This window comes from Alosa alosa, chromosome 15, assembly GCF_017589495.1.
Source record: "Alosa alosa isolate M-15738 ecotype Scorff River chromosome 15, AALO_Geno_1.1, whole genome shotgun sequence".
NCBI classification, from domain to species: Eukaryota; Metazoa; Chordata; class Actinopteri; order Clupeiformes; family Clupeidae; genus Alosa; species Alosa alosa.
This window is the reverse complement of record NC_063203.1, coordinates 6907236-6925411: the sequence shown is the minus strand read 5'-3', so window position 1 is coordinate 6925411 and position 18176 is coordinate 6907236. Positions and strand designations below refer to the sequence as shown.

General features: G+C 47.6%; 1 protein-coding gene across 2 annotated transcripts in view; it reads left to right on the top strand.

Annotated features, from left to right (window-relative positions):
- The window catches only part of LOC125308813 (protein jagged-1b), a 34216-nt gene that overhangs the window by 1910 nt on the left and 14130 nt on the right, over window positions 1-18176 (top strand). For both annotated transcript variants that reach the window (XM_048265421.1, XM_048265420.1), the window contains exons 2-3: window positions 2562-2879; window positions 17532-17586. In XM_048265421.1, coding sequence (XP_048121378.1) covers window positions 2562-2879; window positions 17532-17586 — 373 coding nt within the window. The remainder of the gene's footprint in view (window positions 1-2561; window positions 2880-17531; window positions 17587-18176) is intronic.

Here is an 18176-nt window from a genome sequence, read left to right as displayed (position 1 = left end):
CACCTCATCCATTTTTGAGACATTAAGCATTTAGATGTTGGGTTAATGCATAGAATAAGATATGACATCATTGAGCGTCCATTATGTAGGGAGTTCTTAAGTTCATCATTAATTGATTATTGTACAGTGAGTGTAGCACAAAATTGACTATATCTAGAGCCATATTAATAGCTAGTTTGCATGGTGTAATTGCATTTTGAATGAAGACAGGAGAGATTTTGAGTTACATTACTTTGCTCAGAAATGAATGAGCCGAATGTTGCCTTTTACATTCTTTTTTTTTTACTTTATTGCCTTTTACATTCTTGTGTAAGGATACATTGTCTGAATAAGGCACAGTTGAACAATGCTCAACCATCTGGAGTCAGTGTCAAGTTCAAGTGCTATTTGCCGGTGTTAGCTCAAAAGGAATCTGTAGTCACAGCACGGTCGAATGTTGCCGTATTCAGTTTTGAGTTAAGCACAGTCTGGAGAATTGGGGGAGCTGGAACACTGTAGCCAGTGTGTGACATTAGAAGGGTTTAATGGCCCCTAATGGACTCAGCTTCTGAGCTTGGAGACACTGTGAAGGGAGGAGAGAGGGACAGGGAGGGGAGGAGGAGGGGGGGTGTTGAAACTCAGGTATGATGGGAATGGCCATGGCAGGGGGGCAAACAGAGAGGAAGAAAGGGAGATGGAGAGTGATGCCCTGGCGGCTCTGTCCACTGCTCGTTTGAAGTGGCCGCGTTGAGGAGCCGGAGTTGGACAGTGTGCCGTGCGGCAATGGAGAGCTGACAGCCCACGCATTCAGCGGAGCCCTCTGTTATTCTCTCTATGGGTGTGTGCTGGTGGGCTACACCTTCAACATTGGTGTGTGTGTGTGTGTGTGTGTGTGTGCGCGCTTGTGCTTGTATTTCAAAAAGCCTGAGAGTGTATTTGTTTTTTTTTGTTTGTTCACAGTCTAGGTGTCTGACCATGACCGTGATCCATGTAGGTGTCCAAGTGTGCTGGTGTAACTGCCAAGGGCTTTAGGCTCTCAAAAGTCTCAGTGGAGCTTATTAGCAAAAAGAAGTGTGTGTGTGTGTGTGTGTGTGTGTGTGTGTGTGTGTGTGTGTGTGTGTGTGTGTGTGTGTGTGTGCGCGCGCATGTCTTGACCTCTTATCTGTGAGATCGAAAGATGAAAAGAGAAATGACAACAATGGGGAAAGGAGAGCACACAGAGGGAGAGAGTTTGGGCACGCTATTCAAACAAAGGCAGAGAATAGAGGAGCGAGAGAAAGAAAGAAAGAAAGAGATGGAAGGAGAGGTGGTGACCATGTTCCCAGTGGTTACTGTCCCCTGGGAGACGGGCCAAAAAAGGAGGGAGTGATATCAATACAGACCAACAATAAAGACAGAAGTGCAGAGGAGATGGGGGAGGAAGTGACAACCACCGGAGAAAAGAACAGACAGAGAGAATACAAAGAGGAGGGAGGGAGGCGAGAAAGAGAGGGATGAGGATGTAAATAACCTACGGGGAGAAGATGGAGACAGATAAAGCGCAGATAAAGACACAGATGGAGAGGATGATGGAAGCAGCGGGATTGTAACTGTCCATTTGGACGGAGCGATTCGATTTTTCCTCCTGCTTCTGTGGGCAGACAGTGCCGTGAATCGATATGATCTGCCGCCTCTGTTTCCCCGTGTGCTGTTGCGACTCCTGTCTCTGTAGCTCTGTCTGCGAGGAGGAGAACTGCATTTAGTTTTAACTCTAACCAGACTGGAGAGCTTGTCCTCATGTGGCTCAGTCGTGGGATGGGTGTCGCTCCGTGAAATGTAACATTGCACTCCTGAGACTGCTGCTGCCGTTGCATGCCACAGATGGATACGTCCACAAAGCACCTCTGCCCCCCCATGACCTGTTTCTTCAAGCGGGATCATCATCCTGTACAGACATGACTCAGTTCACTTTCAATGAAGTGGCTTTTTATTCATCTAAAGAAAACATGTCATGTATAGATATTGTGTGTGTGCATGTGTGTGTGTGTGTGCGTGTGTTTGTTGGTTGGTATCTTTGTGTTGTGCTGTGTGTGTCTGAAGAGAGAGGGCTGGAGAAAGACAAATTGTTTTTTTTTTCAATGGGTGTAACCCTCCTGCAGGCTAAAGAGAACCATTATATAAATCTTCCGAGTTTAAGAGGGCGCTGCGGTTCTGCAGCATCCCATCAATCCTCCACCAAAGGTCATCATTTATCTGCACATTCTCCACCACCCAGACCACAGTCATCAGGGGCTCTCCCCTGTGGTGAAGTGGGATCTGGGTGGTAGAACTACCAGCATGGCTAAATTGTGGGCTCCCAAACGAGGAGCTTTTAAGTTCAAATATCTTTGTCAAACCGCTGATGGTAGTTTGGCCTATCCTCCTGAATATGTGTGATTAATTGGAGAAAATGTTTAAATGTGGCTGTAAGTTGCATCTCTGGCACTGATTTGGTTGCTGACAAATGTGCTGAAAACACCAATTGATTTAGTGTCTCCGTGTTATTGTTAGTGAAAACAACCATCTTTTCTCTTAGTTACAAAATGCTGTCTTGTCTCTTTCAGCTGGTGTGTGCGGTGGGCATGTTTGAGGTACAGATCAAACAGTTCCAGAACCCTCAGGGCCTTCTGCAGAATGGGGAGTGCTGTGACCTCCCGTCCAACAGGGGACAGCGCTGCCCCGTCAGTGACCAATGTGACACCTTCTTCCGTGCTTGCCTGAAGGAGTACCAGGCCCGGGTGGCCCCCACTGGAACGTGTACGTTTGGGTCGGGCAGCACGGCAGTCCTTGGGGGCAACTCACACTCTCTTCGCCACCATACGCATGACGGAGGAGAAGGAAACAATGGCCGCATCGTCATTCCATTTGCATTCGCCTGGCCAGTGAGTACCAATGCGTCTCTGATGACTAACATCCTGTTACTGACCTGTTAACTACAACATCCTCTGTAGCTCAATATGGTGCAGTCAAGAGGAGATCAGTTCCATTGCCTGTTAATAAGATATGATGAAGACACAATGGTATGTGGACAAAGTTAACAGCTGCTCTGCTGAGGTTGGGTAGGAATCCATGGCAGAGCATGCAGAGCATCATCAACTGTGATTGAGCGGAACCATCATGGAGAGAATCCTGTGTTGAAACCACCCTTACATAATGTTGTAATGGGATGAGATGGAGACCTAACATTACCTTCTTACATCATGTACACAGTATAAGTGAAGTGGGAATTGGTTTATTGTCTACAGTGAAATCATTCCCAGGGTTACAATGGCAATCAAACATTTAATTAAATATGGAAATGTTTCAAGTTATGATTGTGCTATTCTTTTTAAGTCATCCTGATGGTTAGTGATTAAAATACATGAGCTACAGACAAAATACCAATTATTCAATTCAGGGAGAAACTAATGGTGTTTTACAACTGGACTCCACACAGTGATTAATGGTGTTTTCTTTGCACTAATGGGTTTTGAATATTTTTGTTAGCGTAACCCTCCACCAGCTCATTGTATTAATATAAATGACTTGGCCATGAAATACTGCATACTGCAGAACATTTGCGCTTATCATCCCCTGTTCCCAATTAGGGACAATTGATTTTCCTCAGTAGATTAGCAATAAAGACATAAACATATCTGGAAAGGCGTTGTTTTGCCAAAGCTGATGGAAGTTTCCTATGAACGTATGTGTGACCGCATTAGGGATGTTTTTGTCTGAGGAAAGTTCAGTGCTCTGGTTGATTACTGTCTTTGCATGTGTTGTGCAGTCCCCTCAGGAACACGTCAGTGTTACATTCTGTTGACATTTGACGAGTCAAAATGTCACATTATCAATGGGGCAGAGAGTTCGTCCCCTCCTCCCTGCGCTCCAGTGGCACAGAGCGGGCGCTGTTGCTCCGACCCCCGGGCACAGAGACCTTGGGAGCCGGCGGAGTTATCATCTCAGCAGTTGGCTGTCCATAGTGAGGGTCTTTAAGCTGATTAAACTGAGCCTCACACTCATTGATTAGAGTGGATTGGTGGGGAGCGAGAGTGAAACTCCCGAGAACTAAAGATAGCTGCGGGGGTCACGACAGAAAGAGTGGGAAGGTGTATTAGTGCTCCCTAAGGAGGTCAGGGGAGATGAGTCAGGAGGTTCCTCTTGGAAGAGAGAGATAAAGAGAGAGAGAGAGAGAGAGGATGGGAGGGCAGGATGAGAGGCAGAGAGAGAGGGCAGGATGGACTGATATGTGCCAGGATAGACATGAGCCAAACATCCACTTCATCTGAGATGATGTCATGCTATTCTCTCAGCAGGCTGATGTAATGTGGGACGGTTCTGATCCAATGGCTTTATGACCCAGACTTAATGATGGGACTCAACGAGTTCATGCGTAGATGTACCTGCTTTTGAATCACTGCGGAGAGTGGTTTTATGCCCTGAAATCCATTCAGTCTGTCCTTGAAACTCTGGAGTTTGTACACAGGCTTTAATGATTGATTTTCATCCAGGCAAATAGTGCTTGCCATGCTAGCCTGAGACAGCCTGCAGTGGAAGACATGCCCAGTGCATTTGCTTTTCAAATGCCTCGGTCACTTCACTGTCCCTCGCCCTCACCTTAGTTGTTATCTCAAAGGCATCCACAGGCCCTGTTTGTGTGTCCTTGGTCATCGCTTGGATGCCTGTTCTTCCCTTTGGCACTTTGGAATTCATTTGCCTTCTGTGCTGCTCTCTCACTGTATCATGTTCCCTGCTTAGCATCCATTACTAGGTGCCTTTCTCCGTGTATTATTGCTATCCTATCTATTATGCTAATCCTACTTACTTCAAAGTCTTTTCTAAGGCTCTGTGTTTGTGTTTGTTATTAGCAGTCCTGTTGTGTTTGGTGGTTGTATCGATCCAGATGGGTTCTTATCAGGCCTCGACAGCGCTAGGCTCCTCATTACACTGTCAGGCTATTAATTCTACAATTTGGCCCTAATGGCCGTGGCTGGCCGTGGCCCACGGTTGTGCATCAATACTTCTCAACTTCCCAACTTCTCGCCACCAGAGCCCTTTCCCCTTTGCTCCGCTCCCTCAGTGGAGCCAAGAGAAGGCAGAGACACCACGAGGAACAATCAACAAATTAACCAAAGGAATTCCACCACTGCAGAGTTGAACTAGGCACCCCCACACACACACACACACACACACACACACACACACACACACATCTCCACACTACTCTCCACTCCCATGCCCTTCACACACACACACACACACAAATAAAGCATCCTGACCAAACAGTAGACCCCTATGTTGGTTTTGGCTCTGGAGCTCCTTGTGGTAAACGTCTCTAATGCATTGTTGTAAGCCCTTGTGATTAGCCAAAGGAGGGCTGGATGGGAGGAGTGGTGGTGTTGGTGGTGGTGCTGGCTGGTGGGGGTGGAGGGAGGAATGAAGTGCATCTCTCCCCGTGCCTGGTTGGCTGGAGGAGACACAAACGCTCCCAGTGTGCTGGCCCGGGGGAGCCTCATCCCTTCGGCCGCACCCATCTGAAGCATTCTGCTGGCTCTCCTCCTGTAATTAATGTCTACGGCTCTGGAGCCATGCACCAGTCGCGGAGGGCACCCAATCCCCTGGAAATGACTCGGCCGCCAAGCCCCAGACTGATGTCCTGTTGTTTTGTGGGCTTTTCAGGGGGCTTGTTTGTGTCTCCCCTCACCACTGTTTTACTTCCTTGTTTTGAGAAGTCATTATTATTGTCTGGGACAGGGTTGTTTTTTATGACCTCTGGGTTTTGGGGGCGAATGTCTGCTCATAAGGAAGGGATCATAACGAGTGGTGCGAAAGCTGATATTACGTGCATAATTGTGTTTATATTGGGTTGTAATAATGTTTTCAATAATGTTCAAAGCTGACTGGAGCTTTGCTCGAATGCTGGGGACTTAATCTTTTGCAGGCCAGCTGTCCAGGCACTGCAGCACACAGGTTTGTGTGTCCCCACAGAGGCCCTCTGGCATTCAGAGGCACACTCACTCACACACACACACACACACTCACACACACTCACTCACACACACACACACTCACACACACACTCACTCACACACACACACACACACACACACACACACACACACACACACACACACACACACATCACACACACACACACTCACACACACACACACACACACACACACACACACACACACACACACACACACACACACGCACACACGTGTGCACACACTCTTACCTGATCCATACACAACGCAGAACAAGTCAAAGAAAGACAAAAAGGACGAAAAGATCATCCTTCCTTCTGCTTGTGTAACGTGGCCTTTGCTATTGCCTGAGTAATGCAATTAAATAGCAGACAATGAAATGTTTGGGAAAGCTTTGACATGATTTACCATTTCTTGCCTGTGGTTGGTTAATGTGTTTTTCAGTGAGAGTGTGTGTAAGGCTTGTGGGTGTGTGGGTGTGTGGGTATGCGTATACCAATATATTTGTGGTCATCATTGCAAGACAGTGGTGTGTGTGTGTGTGTGTGTGTGTGTGTGTGTGTGTGTGTGCAGAAATGTAACTGCAAGTGTGAGTGTGTCCCACATTGGCTGTGTCCTCAGGTGGAAGGGGTAAAGTGTGTGTGTGAGTGTGGCAGATCAGAGTGTGAGAAAATTCTCATCCAGAAAGCCAATCTGGATGGGTTTCAGGGCTGGGCGGCGAGGCCGTGGTGGGGATGGGGGTGGACTCAGGGGGCTGGAAGAGGAGATGCAGGCCGCCACTGGGCCAGGGAATGAATGGATTTCTATGGGGAGCGCCGTGGCTGAAAGAGCAGCATTATCTGGCCATCTTTGTGCACCGGGGTGGTGGTGGTGGTGAGGGGTGGGGTGCTGGGGGCAGAGATCAGGATCCCACAGCCCCAGGTGAAGAGACAAACAGGTGAGTGCAGTCATTAGGAGGAAAGGTGAGCTCCCTTTACCGCTTTCCATCCCCTCCCTCACTCTACCTCCACCTCCTCCTCCCCCCCTCTCCCTTTCTTCTTTTCTCTCTTTCTTGCTCTCAGACTCTGCCTCTCGCTTTTATATCGGCCTCATGTTGTGTGCTTTCTCCGTTAATCTCCTCGGGGAGGTGTGTGTCAGTGGGTGTGGGTGAGACGGTATTAATGTGCCATTATTTGGCGGTGCTGCTCGCAGCGCTTCTAGGAGTCGGGAGGCTTTGGCTGCCGTTCCATCATCCAAGACCCGTGCACCAAGGCCAATGCTGAGCTGAAGGCCGAGCGGCTGAGAGTGGCTCCGGGCATTTCCGTGATGACGGATAAGAGCGCCACTCCAAGTGAAGTCATCCTGAAAATCCCAGGATGTCCTGCGCCTATTCTGTGCTGTTCCCATGTCTCAGGATGGCCGACATGGCAGGACCTTTTTAGGGACAGAGTATTTTTAGCCCATTTTTCACCCTGCTCCTCCGCCCCAAATAAAGATGATAGACTGCTACTTATAGTTCGATAGACTGCTACTCATCAGTCTTATTGAGATTGTGGTGACGATAGTTATGTATCTATCTAGTAATCTCACTTTTTAAGTGCTGTGAAGAAAGTAAATAGCTTATGGTATTAGAAGCTGGCCTGACAGGTCTGTCAGCTGGGGATAGTGGAGAATGCAAACGGGAGCGATAACCTGTATGGTTCTGTTTCATGTCAGGACATGGGGTATCAGGTTAGGGCTGCATATACACATCACTAAGTGTGTGGAACAATAAAGTTATGTGCATATTGAACGCAGTATGTTAAGATAGTTGGACTGTTAGAAGTCATAATGGGTGATTTGCTTACTGAATGTGTGTGTGAGTGTGTGTGCATTCAGTGATTCGGAAAGAGAGAGGAACTGTGTGTGTGTGTGGGTGTGTGTGTGTGTGTGTGTCGATGCAGGCAGGTTTCTGTGGGCTGTAAAATGATCCTGCTCTATTCTGTTGTGTTTTGTATTCCGGGAGATTCTGCTACTGGGTTACCTTGGCATTCCTGCTGCCTGGGAACCACCGGGTGCAGTCACTATAGAATTGGAGCAAGGGAGTGCACCTACCACATTTTTTCTTCTCCTTCTTTCAGCGTCTCTCTCTCTCTCTCTCTCTCTCTCTCTGCCTCTCCCCCTCTATATCTAAAGCTCCCCCAGGCACATACATGTAACTTCACACAGAGGTCGGAACACACTTGTGTGCTTTCACATGCCTATCCACCAAGACAAAGCTAATTCCATTAAGAATTACTTGATATGTTTAGTGCAGATAAGTTAATAACCTTGGGGACAGTAGTCTCGGGGGGGATGCCTTGGATTAATGATTTCATTTGTGTGCAAATTGGATTGAAATGGAAGTTTCTATATTAGGTTGGGCAGGGAAAAGGAGTGGAGGCTTTGCAATGATCACCTTGATGGGGACGGGGGGGACACAGCTTTGGAGCCGTGTGTGTGTGTGTGTGTGTGTGTGTGAGAGTGAATGAGTGAGTGTGTCTACTGTGGTAGCACCAGGCTTAAGATTTTCTATAAAATGCATCGATAAGCTCTTGTTCTGCTTCAGAGGTCTGTTGGTTTCTTTTATCTTTCATCATCTCTCTCTCTTACCCCCCTCTCTCTGTTTCCCCCATCTTTTCGTCCTCCAGAAGTCACTCAAGCAGCACCTTTCTCCCACCCACCAGTTCCCACCTCTCTCCTTTGTGTCCACACACTCCATCTCCTGAGGTGTGTTTGAACGAGGGTTCCTCAGCCTCATATGATTTGTATTTGTAACACATTTGACCTATGTTTCGTTCCTATATATCGAATCACTGGCATGCATTCACAGTCCACACACACACACACACGCATACACAGTCCACACACACACACACACATGCATACCCAGTCCGCACACGCACACACACACACACACACACACACACAGTGAGTGGCTGAGCCAGACGAGGTAATTTCCTGCGGAAGTCGGAGTCGGCGGTGGTGGCGGAGGCCTGCCCCATCTCCAGGCTTACACACCCAGCCCCGGCCATTCTCCTGCCCAAGGAGCCCTAACCTCCAGCCAGGCAATTAACCCAGGAAGAGGCTCGCGCTGAGACGGGATGAGATGGGTGGCAGGGGGGCGGGCGTGTGGAGTGTGTGTGTGTGTGTGTGTGTGTGGGGGGGGGGGGTGGTTACTGAAAACAGAGAGCGGGAACGACTGATGGAGAGAAAGGAAGGGAGGAGTGAGAGAAACGAGAGAAAGAGTGGTACAAAGAGAGAGTGAGGGGAAAGGCGGGACAGAGAGAGAGAGAGGGAGGGAGGGAGAAAAGGAGAATAGGGGCCAGCTGTAATCACGTTTGGAATGAAAGACAAACAAAAAGAGAGGGGGACCAGAGAAGAAGAGCAGAGAGATGTGCTTATTAGGTGGGGGTCAAGCAGGGGGTCAGGGCTGAAGGGGATCACAAGCAGACTCCGGGTGTGTCCTGTGTTTTACGTGTGTGTGTGTGCGGGGAGGGGGGGATGTATGTATGTATGTATGTATGTGGAGGAGACTAGCACCAAATGTTAATCTCAGTATTGCACAGTAGGCTACTGTCTGAGGGCCTCCTGATTGTGTGTGTGTGTGTGTGTGTGTGTGTGTGTGTGTGTGTGTTTGCATGCATGCCTGTATGTTTATAGTAAAGAGTGTATGAATGAATGTCCTCTCATCTGAAGTCTATATCTTCAGATGAGAGCATGTTAGAAGATAGAGAAGTAGTCTATATCTTCAGATGAGAGGATGTTAGAAGATAGAGAAGTAGTCTATATTTTCAGATGAGAGGATGGTTTGAAAGAATAAGCTAACAGGATTAGTCAGATTTTTGCCTTCATGGGTACATTCCCACATATATACTGTGCGATACACTCATCTACATACACAAGCACTGTCACATAAATGCATGACACATCGCAACACCTGCTCACAACTGGACACCTGCGGCTTAAGCACACCCTGAAGCTTAATTTCCCTGTTGCCTTGGTGATTGCCTTGGACTTTCCCATGTCACATGGATGAGCTATGATGACAGCCAATTTGGAGTGCGGTTGTCATGGCAATGCTAAGCTATAGTGTGCTCTTGAAGTTAAGTAGTAGATAAAAAGGCGCACACACGTGCATTAATGAGCAAATGTTTACAGTGATGAGAGAGTCGGCGCCGCGATTAGCTTACTAGTATGCACTCTGTGTGCTTAGAGGGTGTGAGAAGTTTCTAGAGAGAGGGTGCCCGAGGGTCTTGTTTTCTTTTAGTGAGGGATGTGTATCCATATTAGAGGCAAGGTAAACACACGGACATGAGAAAGCGAGGGAAGGGAACTGTAACGGTATTTTCTGGGTGTTTATTATTTTATGGCGTCTACATATGGTACATACAGTATGTGTGGCTGTGTGTCAGTCAGCAAGTGTGTAGATGTGTGTGTGTGTGTGTGTGTGTGTTTTATGAGAGAGGGAGAGAAGGATAGAGAGAGCAAAAAGGAGAGATGTAGACAGAGAGGAGAGAGGGAAGAGAGAGAGAGAGAGAGGGGGAAATTCCTCTGTGTGGGCTAAGAGCTCTTCCTGTTGCAAAGGGCTGTGTTTGTACAGCCTGGCTCAGCCGGGATATCCTCCCGTCCATATTTGAGAGACAGACAGAGAGAAAGAGAGGGAGAGAAAGGGGAGATAAATATGGAGTGAACAAAGATCTACAGAAAGAAGTATGGAGAGAGCAGAAATACAGAGAGACATACAAATGGACTGAAATGGAGGATTTTCCAGTGGGGTAAGGGAAAGTAGATGGAAGTAAGGGGGGTAGGGGGGTGGAGGGAGAGGAAAATGATCCTTAACAAAAGTAGTTATCTTGAGGAGGTTGTAAATAGCGGTCTTGTTCATCTAATGAAAGAGGAGCGGGTGAAGGGCTGGGGGTGGACGAGAGGAAGCTCATTTGCGTGATTCATGGCTACTTTAATACTCTTGTTGTTTTGGTGTCTTTGTCCTTCCATACAAACATACTGGGTCCCACAGGGCTCTGCCTGGAAGGGACATCTCATAGAGGTTTACTGCTCAGCATCTGGGAGCCAGCATCCACCCATAGATTGGATACTGCCAGTGAAGCTCTCCTCCTCCTCCTCTCTCCCTTTCTTTTTTTCTTGTCCTCTATCCAGTTTATTCTTTGCTCGTCTCCCTCAGCCAGCGTTTGTGGCCTCCCTGGTTAAAGCATCAGTTGGTTCTGTCAGCCATGGCTCTGGTTAGACCCTTCAGGCTCCGGCAGGCGTGCCATGGCTGCTGGGTCGCAGCCCAAGACTGTGCGGATTAAAGGAGTTTGCTGGGTGGCTTACTGTTAATATATGCCATCGGACAAGAGCAGGACCTGAGCCCCCTCGGCCCCCCTCCACGTACACAGAATTTAATTTTGAGCAAATCTCTTCAGCACATATGATTTGAGCTGTTAAACGAACACAGATGTCAGAATTTGCTGTGATGTCTGCCTGGGGCACTAGCAAATGTACCTGGCGAATGAATGAACTGGAAACAGACACTCTGTCAAGTTCAACATGGCAGTATAAAACACACCCAGTGGTTCACATCTCTGCTAGACAGTTGACTTTGCGTTATCCATCTAAGTGTCATTTTATATGATCCCTCGATGTTAATGGCACTTTGAAGTTCCATTATGTCGCATGAATATTTGAGCTACTTTATTCTTTGCACTTAAAAGGGAAGGAGATGAATCACTGGGACATCGCTAACGGATAATTGGTTCTACCAGGCTTTAATAAGCGAGATAAAACGCTTTTAATCTGTCGAGCGAGACACCTGGTGTTTCAAGAAAGTGGGCCTGACACCAGAACGGAAATGTATGAGGCTGCGGAATAATGGCCCAGCTAGGAGTGGAGACACAGGATGTGACTCATGAGAGCGATGGAATACCTTTGCAGTCACTGCTACGCCTCACACAACTGTCTCACCTTCTCAGCTGTGTACTAGTACACACACGTACACACACACAGACCAATAACAACAACACTCAAAGGTGAAGACAGAGACAGCCAGGCACCACACACGTCACATTCTGCTTTGCAATGTCCCCGACTGTTCTGTACTGTAAAAATATCACAGCTTTGTTATTGAAGATCTTATCACATACCCTGTTTTTATTGTTGATGCTGCTGTTTGTCATCAGGTTATTCCTCACTTTGTGTGTGTGTGTGTGTGTGTGTGTGTGTGTGTGTGTGTGTGTGTGTTTGTTTCATGGTTGTAGTTAGAGGGGGCTGGGAGAGAGGTGGGGGACATTGTGTACTGGCAAAATTATGTTTGTCATTTACTTCTGTGCCTGGGAAGATGTTTTAGAGGCAATGGGTGTGTTGTGTTTACATTTACAATTTGTAATTGTGTGTGTGTGTGTGTGTGTGTGTGTGTGTGTGTTGGGGGAGTTTAGCAAAGCCTTTTCTCTTCCTGATAAGCTCTTTAGATGTGGTGACATGTTGGGGTTTGCCTGGTAATGGAAGACTGATCTGTGAATATGCATGCGTGCGTGCGTGCGTGTGTGTGTGTGTGTGTGTGTGTGTGTGTGTCTGTGTGTGCGAGCGAATGCATGCATGCGCGTGTGTGAGTAGGTGATCCCGGTTTTTTGGCCGGCTGGGAGATTTTCCCACCAAACTCAGGAAAACTGTAGAGAGAGGAATGACGTAAATCAGACTGCACTCTCTGTCCCAAGCTACAGCTCCCCAACACACCCGAAATTACAAAATGCCCCTATACACTGTCATACTGATAGCCTGACGAGCCAGACCCACATTAAAATGTAGGGTCTGGGCACTCACCGTTCGCAGTGCTCAGTCCGAGGGGCGGGATAATTAGTTGTCTTTCAAATTCCCTCTGCACGCAATAGGACAGCGGCAGCGCTATGAGTCCCATGCGTTTCCCACCAGCGGAGCTAGTTGGCTAGTTGAAACGTTTGCCAACTTGATAAAAGCTTAACTCGTGTCGCACTGTTCACCAACAGCAACATCCATCTTATTTGTTTTCAAGTAGCAGGGAATTCAAGCCAAACTCTCCATCAATCGTTATGTTAAGCCCACCTAACGACTCTATACACGATTTCATTGGCCTGATTGAGTTTCGATTTCTGGAGCTCACAAGCCAATGGAGAATTGCTAGACTAGCCCTGGCAGCAAATGTAATTTGCTGCCGCTAGGGGCGCGTCTAGATTTCTAGGCTATCATACTGAAGTCTTCCAATTAAAATGAAAATTGCCCAACATTGCTAGGCTACTCGGATCAGTGTGTTGCAGCCTCATTAAATCTTACTATATCTTATCTTATATCTTGGAGTACGTTACATCCCTTAATTGTTGATGCTCCCCGCGCTCCCCATCTGGTGGAATCTATGGTATATCTGTTGCTGGATGCCTATAGTTCTGTTGATTGTATATAGCTGCCTGGCTAAACAAACTCTTTCTTATCTGTGCACAAACCGAATGTCTGTGGCTGATATGTGCCAGGTGTTGCAACTTATCAGCAGTTGCCGTTGGTGGAATTTTTTTCAGGTGGCAGAGGTTTCAGATGTCGTAGACAGGACTTTGTGTCTCGGCTGAGATTGACACCTGTATGGATGTCACCATTACTACATTCATACATACAGCCAGGGTGGGAAATTGGCCATTTCCACTGAGAGGTTGTTAGTTGAGTGATAAGATTACACTACTGAGGCCCTATGGCAGATTATAGATGTTTCAACAGGTCTGTTGAAGCCTGGCTGGGCTGAATTACAGCTGTTATTACAGTTTTGCGTTCTCTGTAATTTGATCAAGCTTTGATCACGCCATTATTTAGTAATGTGAACGGCTCTTATGTGATTGCATCCATCTTCACATTTTGCACATGCGTATATTAAGTCTCAAGAGTGCTCTAGAGTCAACAGCACTTCAGCAAGTCTGTTTCCTTTGCCTTTCCACCTCATCTGATATAACATCAGAGCTTTCAACTGCATACTAGTCTCTCACTTTGTGTATGAACTGCCACTCTGTGTTGTACATGGTGGTGGTATGAGCCCGTCACCCAACCTTCCTCTGTCAGACGCAGGCAGAGCACCAGGCAGCCATTAAGCAGATCCACCGCTGCCACGAGCGACACCAGGCCCAGGCCATTGTTTACACTACCTTTTCAGCCTCGCAGGGTGAGTCACAGCTGTGTTCCGCCCCGTGATTGTTTGATCTAAACTTCCGTCGGGTCAGAATGGCTGGCACGAGCCGCGGTGCTTACGCCTCTGGTTTCTGCCCCGACCTCGGACGTGATGGACAGCGCCGGCCGACCGCACGCCCATCCTGAGTGTCAGCGTGGCTCACCTGCCCACGTGTGACCTAGACACGCCCCGGGGCTTAAAGCAACACCAAAGAACTTTCCCTCTGTCCCACGCACGCTATTTGTTTATCCAGCAACGGCTTTGCAAATAACGATGTCCACAGACAAGGTAGAATATTTTGCATGACTTATAAAAGTACGATGTATTGCGACATCAGATGCAAGTCAAATTTGTAGTTTCTTATGTCTCATTCCATCGAACTACAGATCCGCTACCCGATCTGACAAACTTACATAGTGCAGTTATAGCCGAGAGAGGGCCGCGAAGTGAATGCAGAATTGCCGTTCACCCTGTTACGAGTTGATGAACCACTGAAACGATTTTGGAAACATTATTTTAAAGTACAAAAATATCTTTGGTGTTGCTTTAATCTCGGCCCAGCAGACTGCAGAGAGCTGCGGGCAGTTAGAGAAAGGGTGAGTGGGGGGAAGAGGAGGAGGAAGAGAGAGAGATGGAGAGAATAAAGAAAAATGCAGGGAATAAAGAGAAAGAGGACAATGGGGGGTTAGAATGGAGGAGAGGAAAAGAGTGGAGGGCAAGTGAGTGCTGGAAGTAGGCCAGTATTGAGATCGTTGTGTGCGTGTGCGCACGCGCGTGTGTGTTTTTGTTTTTGTTTGTTTTTTATGTGTGTGTTTATTTGTGCGTGTCCGTGTATGCTTGTTTGTAGTGTTTTCTGATGTTTGATCTTGCGCGTGATGATGCACTTCCTACCCCACCTCGCTGGCCTGCCTCATCTCCTCTGACGGGATGTCCCAAAGCCACAACAATAATGGGCAGTGCAGCTTCTAGCCCACTGCTGGAACAATCTATTCATGGTACCACACCTGCTTACTAACCCCTCAGCCAGCCAACAGCACTGAGGACTGGAGGCTCCTCTGCAACCTCAAACCAACAGGTCACACTAAAGATCCAATATCATAAACTCCATCATTTGTCTACATTAGTGTAATTAATTTAGTTATGTCCATGTTCTAAAATATGCTACATGACCTTAAGGTACCTTGAGAAAGGTGCCACAGTATAATAGACCCATTATAAAGTTTTACGTTAAGTAATGAATGCAAAGGGAACTATGCCACTGCATCCTCTCTACGATTAGTATTCATTTATTCCTGAAAGAATCTTGGCCAGGATGTAACAATGCATGCCTTGTATACGCATCTCTATATGCCACAAATAGTTCACGGGAAGCAAAGAAGACATTTTCAAGGACAATTTTTATATTTGTTAACCAATTGTTGGTTGGTATTGCTTTGCCGTGTGTGTTTGTGTGTGTCTCTCTCTTTCTTTGTGTGTTTGTGTGTGTGCGTGCGTGTGTGCGTGCGTGTGTCTGGGTTTTTGTCTGAAATTAGAGCCTGTAAGTCTTCTATGCATTCTATCTGTTCCATCTGTGACTCAGACGCTTGTGGATGGGGGGATATCCGATCCAGGAATGCAGGAATGTGAGTGAGAGAGAGAGGGACCAGGGGAGGAAGAGAGACAGAGAGAGAGAAATAGAAAGAGAAAGAGAGCGAGAGAGGAGCGCATTGTTTTGACAATGGAGATGGAGAGATGGGGCTTTATCTTTGTGGCTGTTTGACGCTGAATAGGTTCTGGAAATCCTTCTGGGCCCTGCTGCTGCCACTGCGTCTACACTCTGTGTGTTAGAGAGAGAGAGAGGGGAGAGGGAGGGAGAGAGGTGGGGCATCACTGGTGTTTGTATGAGGGCAAATTGCAAACATTTGGCGAATATAATGGTGTGAGTTGTGTTGAGTTTATCACTGTTGACTTAGGAGAGAGACTTCCAGTGGGGAGCCTGGGGGGGTGTCAGGCTGGGGGGCCTTTGGTCCAGGTGCAGGGCTGCTCAGACCTGGAGGCTATGCTTCTGCATGTGGACGATTCGGCCTCTGTATTTGACAGCCTGCAGAGTATGTGTTTTGTTCTGTATGTATGTGTTTGTGTGGGAGGCGTATAGTATGACCAACACAGGGGGAGAGCAATCATTACCGCTGTCCTTCCTCAATATTCCTCTCCATCTCCCTCCAGCCGACAAGCCCCTTCATTTTCTCTCCACTCCTCACACTCTTCTCCTTACCTTCCACACCTCCCTCCTTCCCTCCCTCCCTCCCTCGCTCTCTCCACTCGTCTCCGCAGCGGTGGGCTCTCGGCGAGGCGGCCGTGACTACACATGCTGCCCGCCTGTTAGAGGAACCCCGCCGGCCGAGCGAGCGCCAGCCAGCCTGTGCTATTCGCATGGCAGACGCAGGCGTCGGCGGAGAGGCGATGGGTGTGGAGCTGAATTATTCATCTCTGTTGCTCTTCTTTCACTCATTTTTTTTTGGTCTCTTTTCACTCTCTATCTCCCTTTCTCCTTTTCTCCTTTCTCTCACTGTTCCTGTTCTCCTGCTATCTCTCAGTGTGAATCAGACTGAAGCTGGGTATTAAGTTCTCCGTCTCTCTCAGTGTGAATCAGACTGAAGCTGGGCATTAAGTTCTCCGTCTCTCTCTCTCTCTCTTTACGGCTCTATTAATCCTGGCCGCTGGGCAACAGCAGGTGAAGATCCAGTCTGCTGGACTACGGCTCCATCTCCAGCAGCGTCTTCCTTCTCTCACTCTCTCTCTCTCTCTCTCTCTCACTCTCTCTCACTCTCTCTCCCTCCCTCACTCGCGCCTGTAGCCCTTGTTCGCCCTATAAACCTGTCATGCACACACACACACGTCCCCTGGTGCGCAATTTAAAACGCCACAGCAGACCCACAGGGTTAATGTTCGGTCTCCTCGCGCCTGATATATGGATAGTAATGCACATATTCGCACATTTTATGGTCATTATTTATTATTATGGAAATCGTTAGCATTTTTTTTCCCTTTAACCAACAAAAAAAGTGTGGGAGTGGGTTGGTTGGGTGGAGGTTAATTTAGGAGAAGCTGACGCGTTTGAGGAATGTAAATGTTCCTGGTGATGATGATGATGTGGTCTGCTGCATCTGTTGAGCTGCTGCACCCCCTCTGGCTGTGCCATGGGCTTTGGGCTCTGTTGCCTGAGGAAAGGGTACAGTGCCAATCCTGCCAAAACAGCAGATTCACCGGTGGCACATTTTGTCATGGCAGCTCAACCCTCGCTTTACAGAGTAACACTGGGATTTGTCTCTCACGCTCACACACACTCTCTCCTCTCTCCCTCTCTAACACACATTCTCTCTTTTCTCTTTTTTCCCCTCTCTCTCTAGAAATCCTTCTCCCTGGTGCTGGAGGCTCTCGATCACGACAATGAAACCGAACAGGGTAAGATCCATTTTCTTTGTCTTCTCACTGTTTTTGTAGCCCTTGCACTGCCTGCCTCAACACAGTATCCTGTTAATATTGATGGCCAGTTTCACATTCAGTGTGCAAATCAATCTTAAGTGTGAGCTGGAAGCAGTGTATGTAGTGGAATACAAGAATGCAACGTGTGTGTGTGTGTGTGTGTGTGTGTGTGTGTGTGTGTGTGTGTGTGTGTGTGTGTGTGTGTGTGTGTGTGTGTGTTAGAGAGAGACAGAAAGAAAGAGAAAAAAAAAGCAGAGAGATAAAGATAGGGAGATGAGAGAGAGGGGAGAGAGAGAGAGAGAGACGGGACTTGAAAGCTAATAATGGAAGAGTAGGAATAGACAGACTGGTGCAGGAAAGAAGAGATGAAAGGGGGTTAAAATTCCTCTCATCCTCCTGTCTGAGTTGGGCCTCTTGCCCTGGCTGATTGTTCACTGGCATGAGAGCGATGCATTCTGGGAGTTTTAGGTCAGACTGATGGACCCTTTCATTTCCTGCCACAATCTGTGATTGTTGCTCCTCATAATTGAGGAAAATCTCCATGCCTGAAAATATGCTGCAGCCTGCCC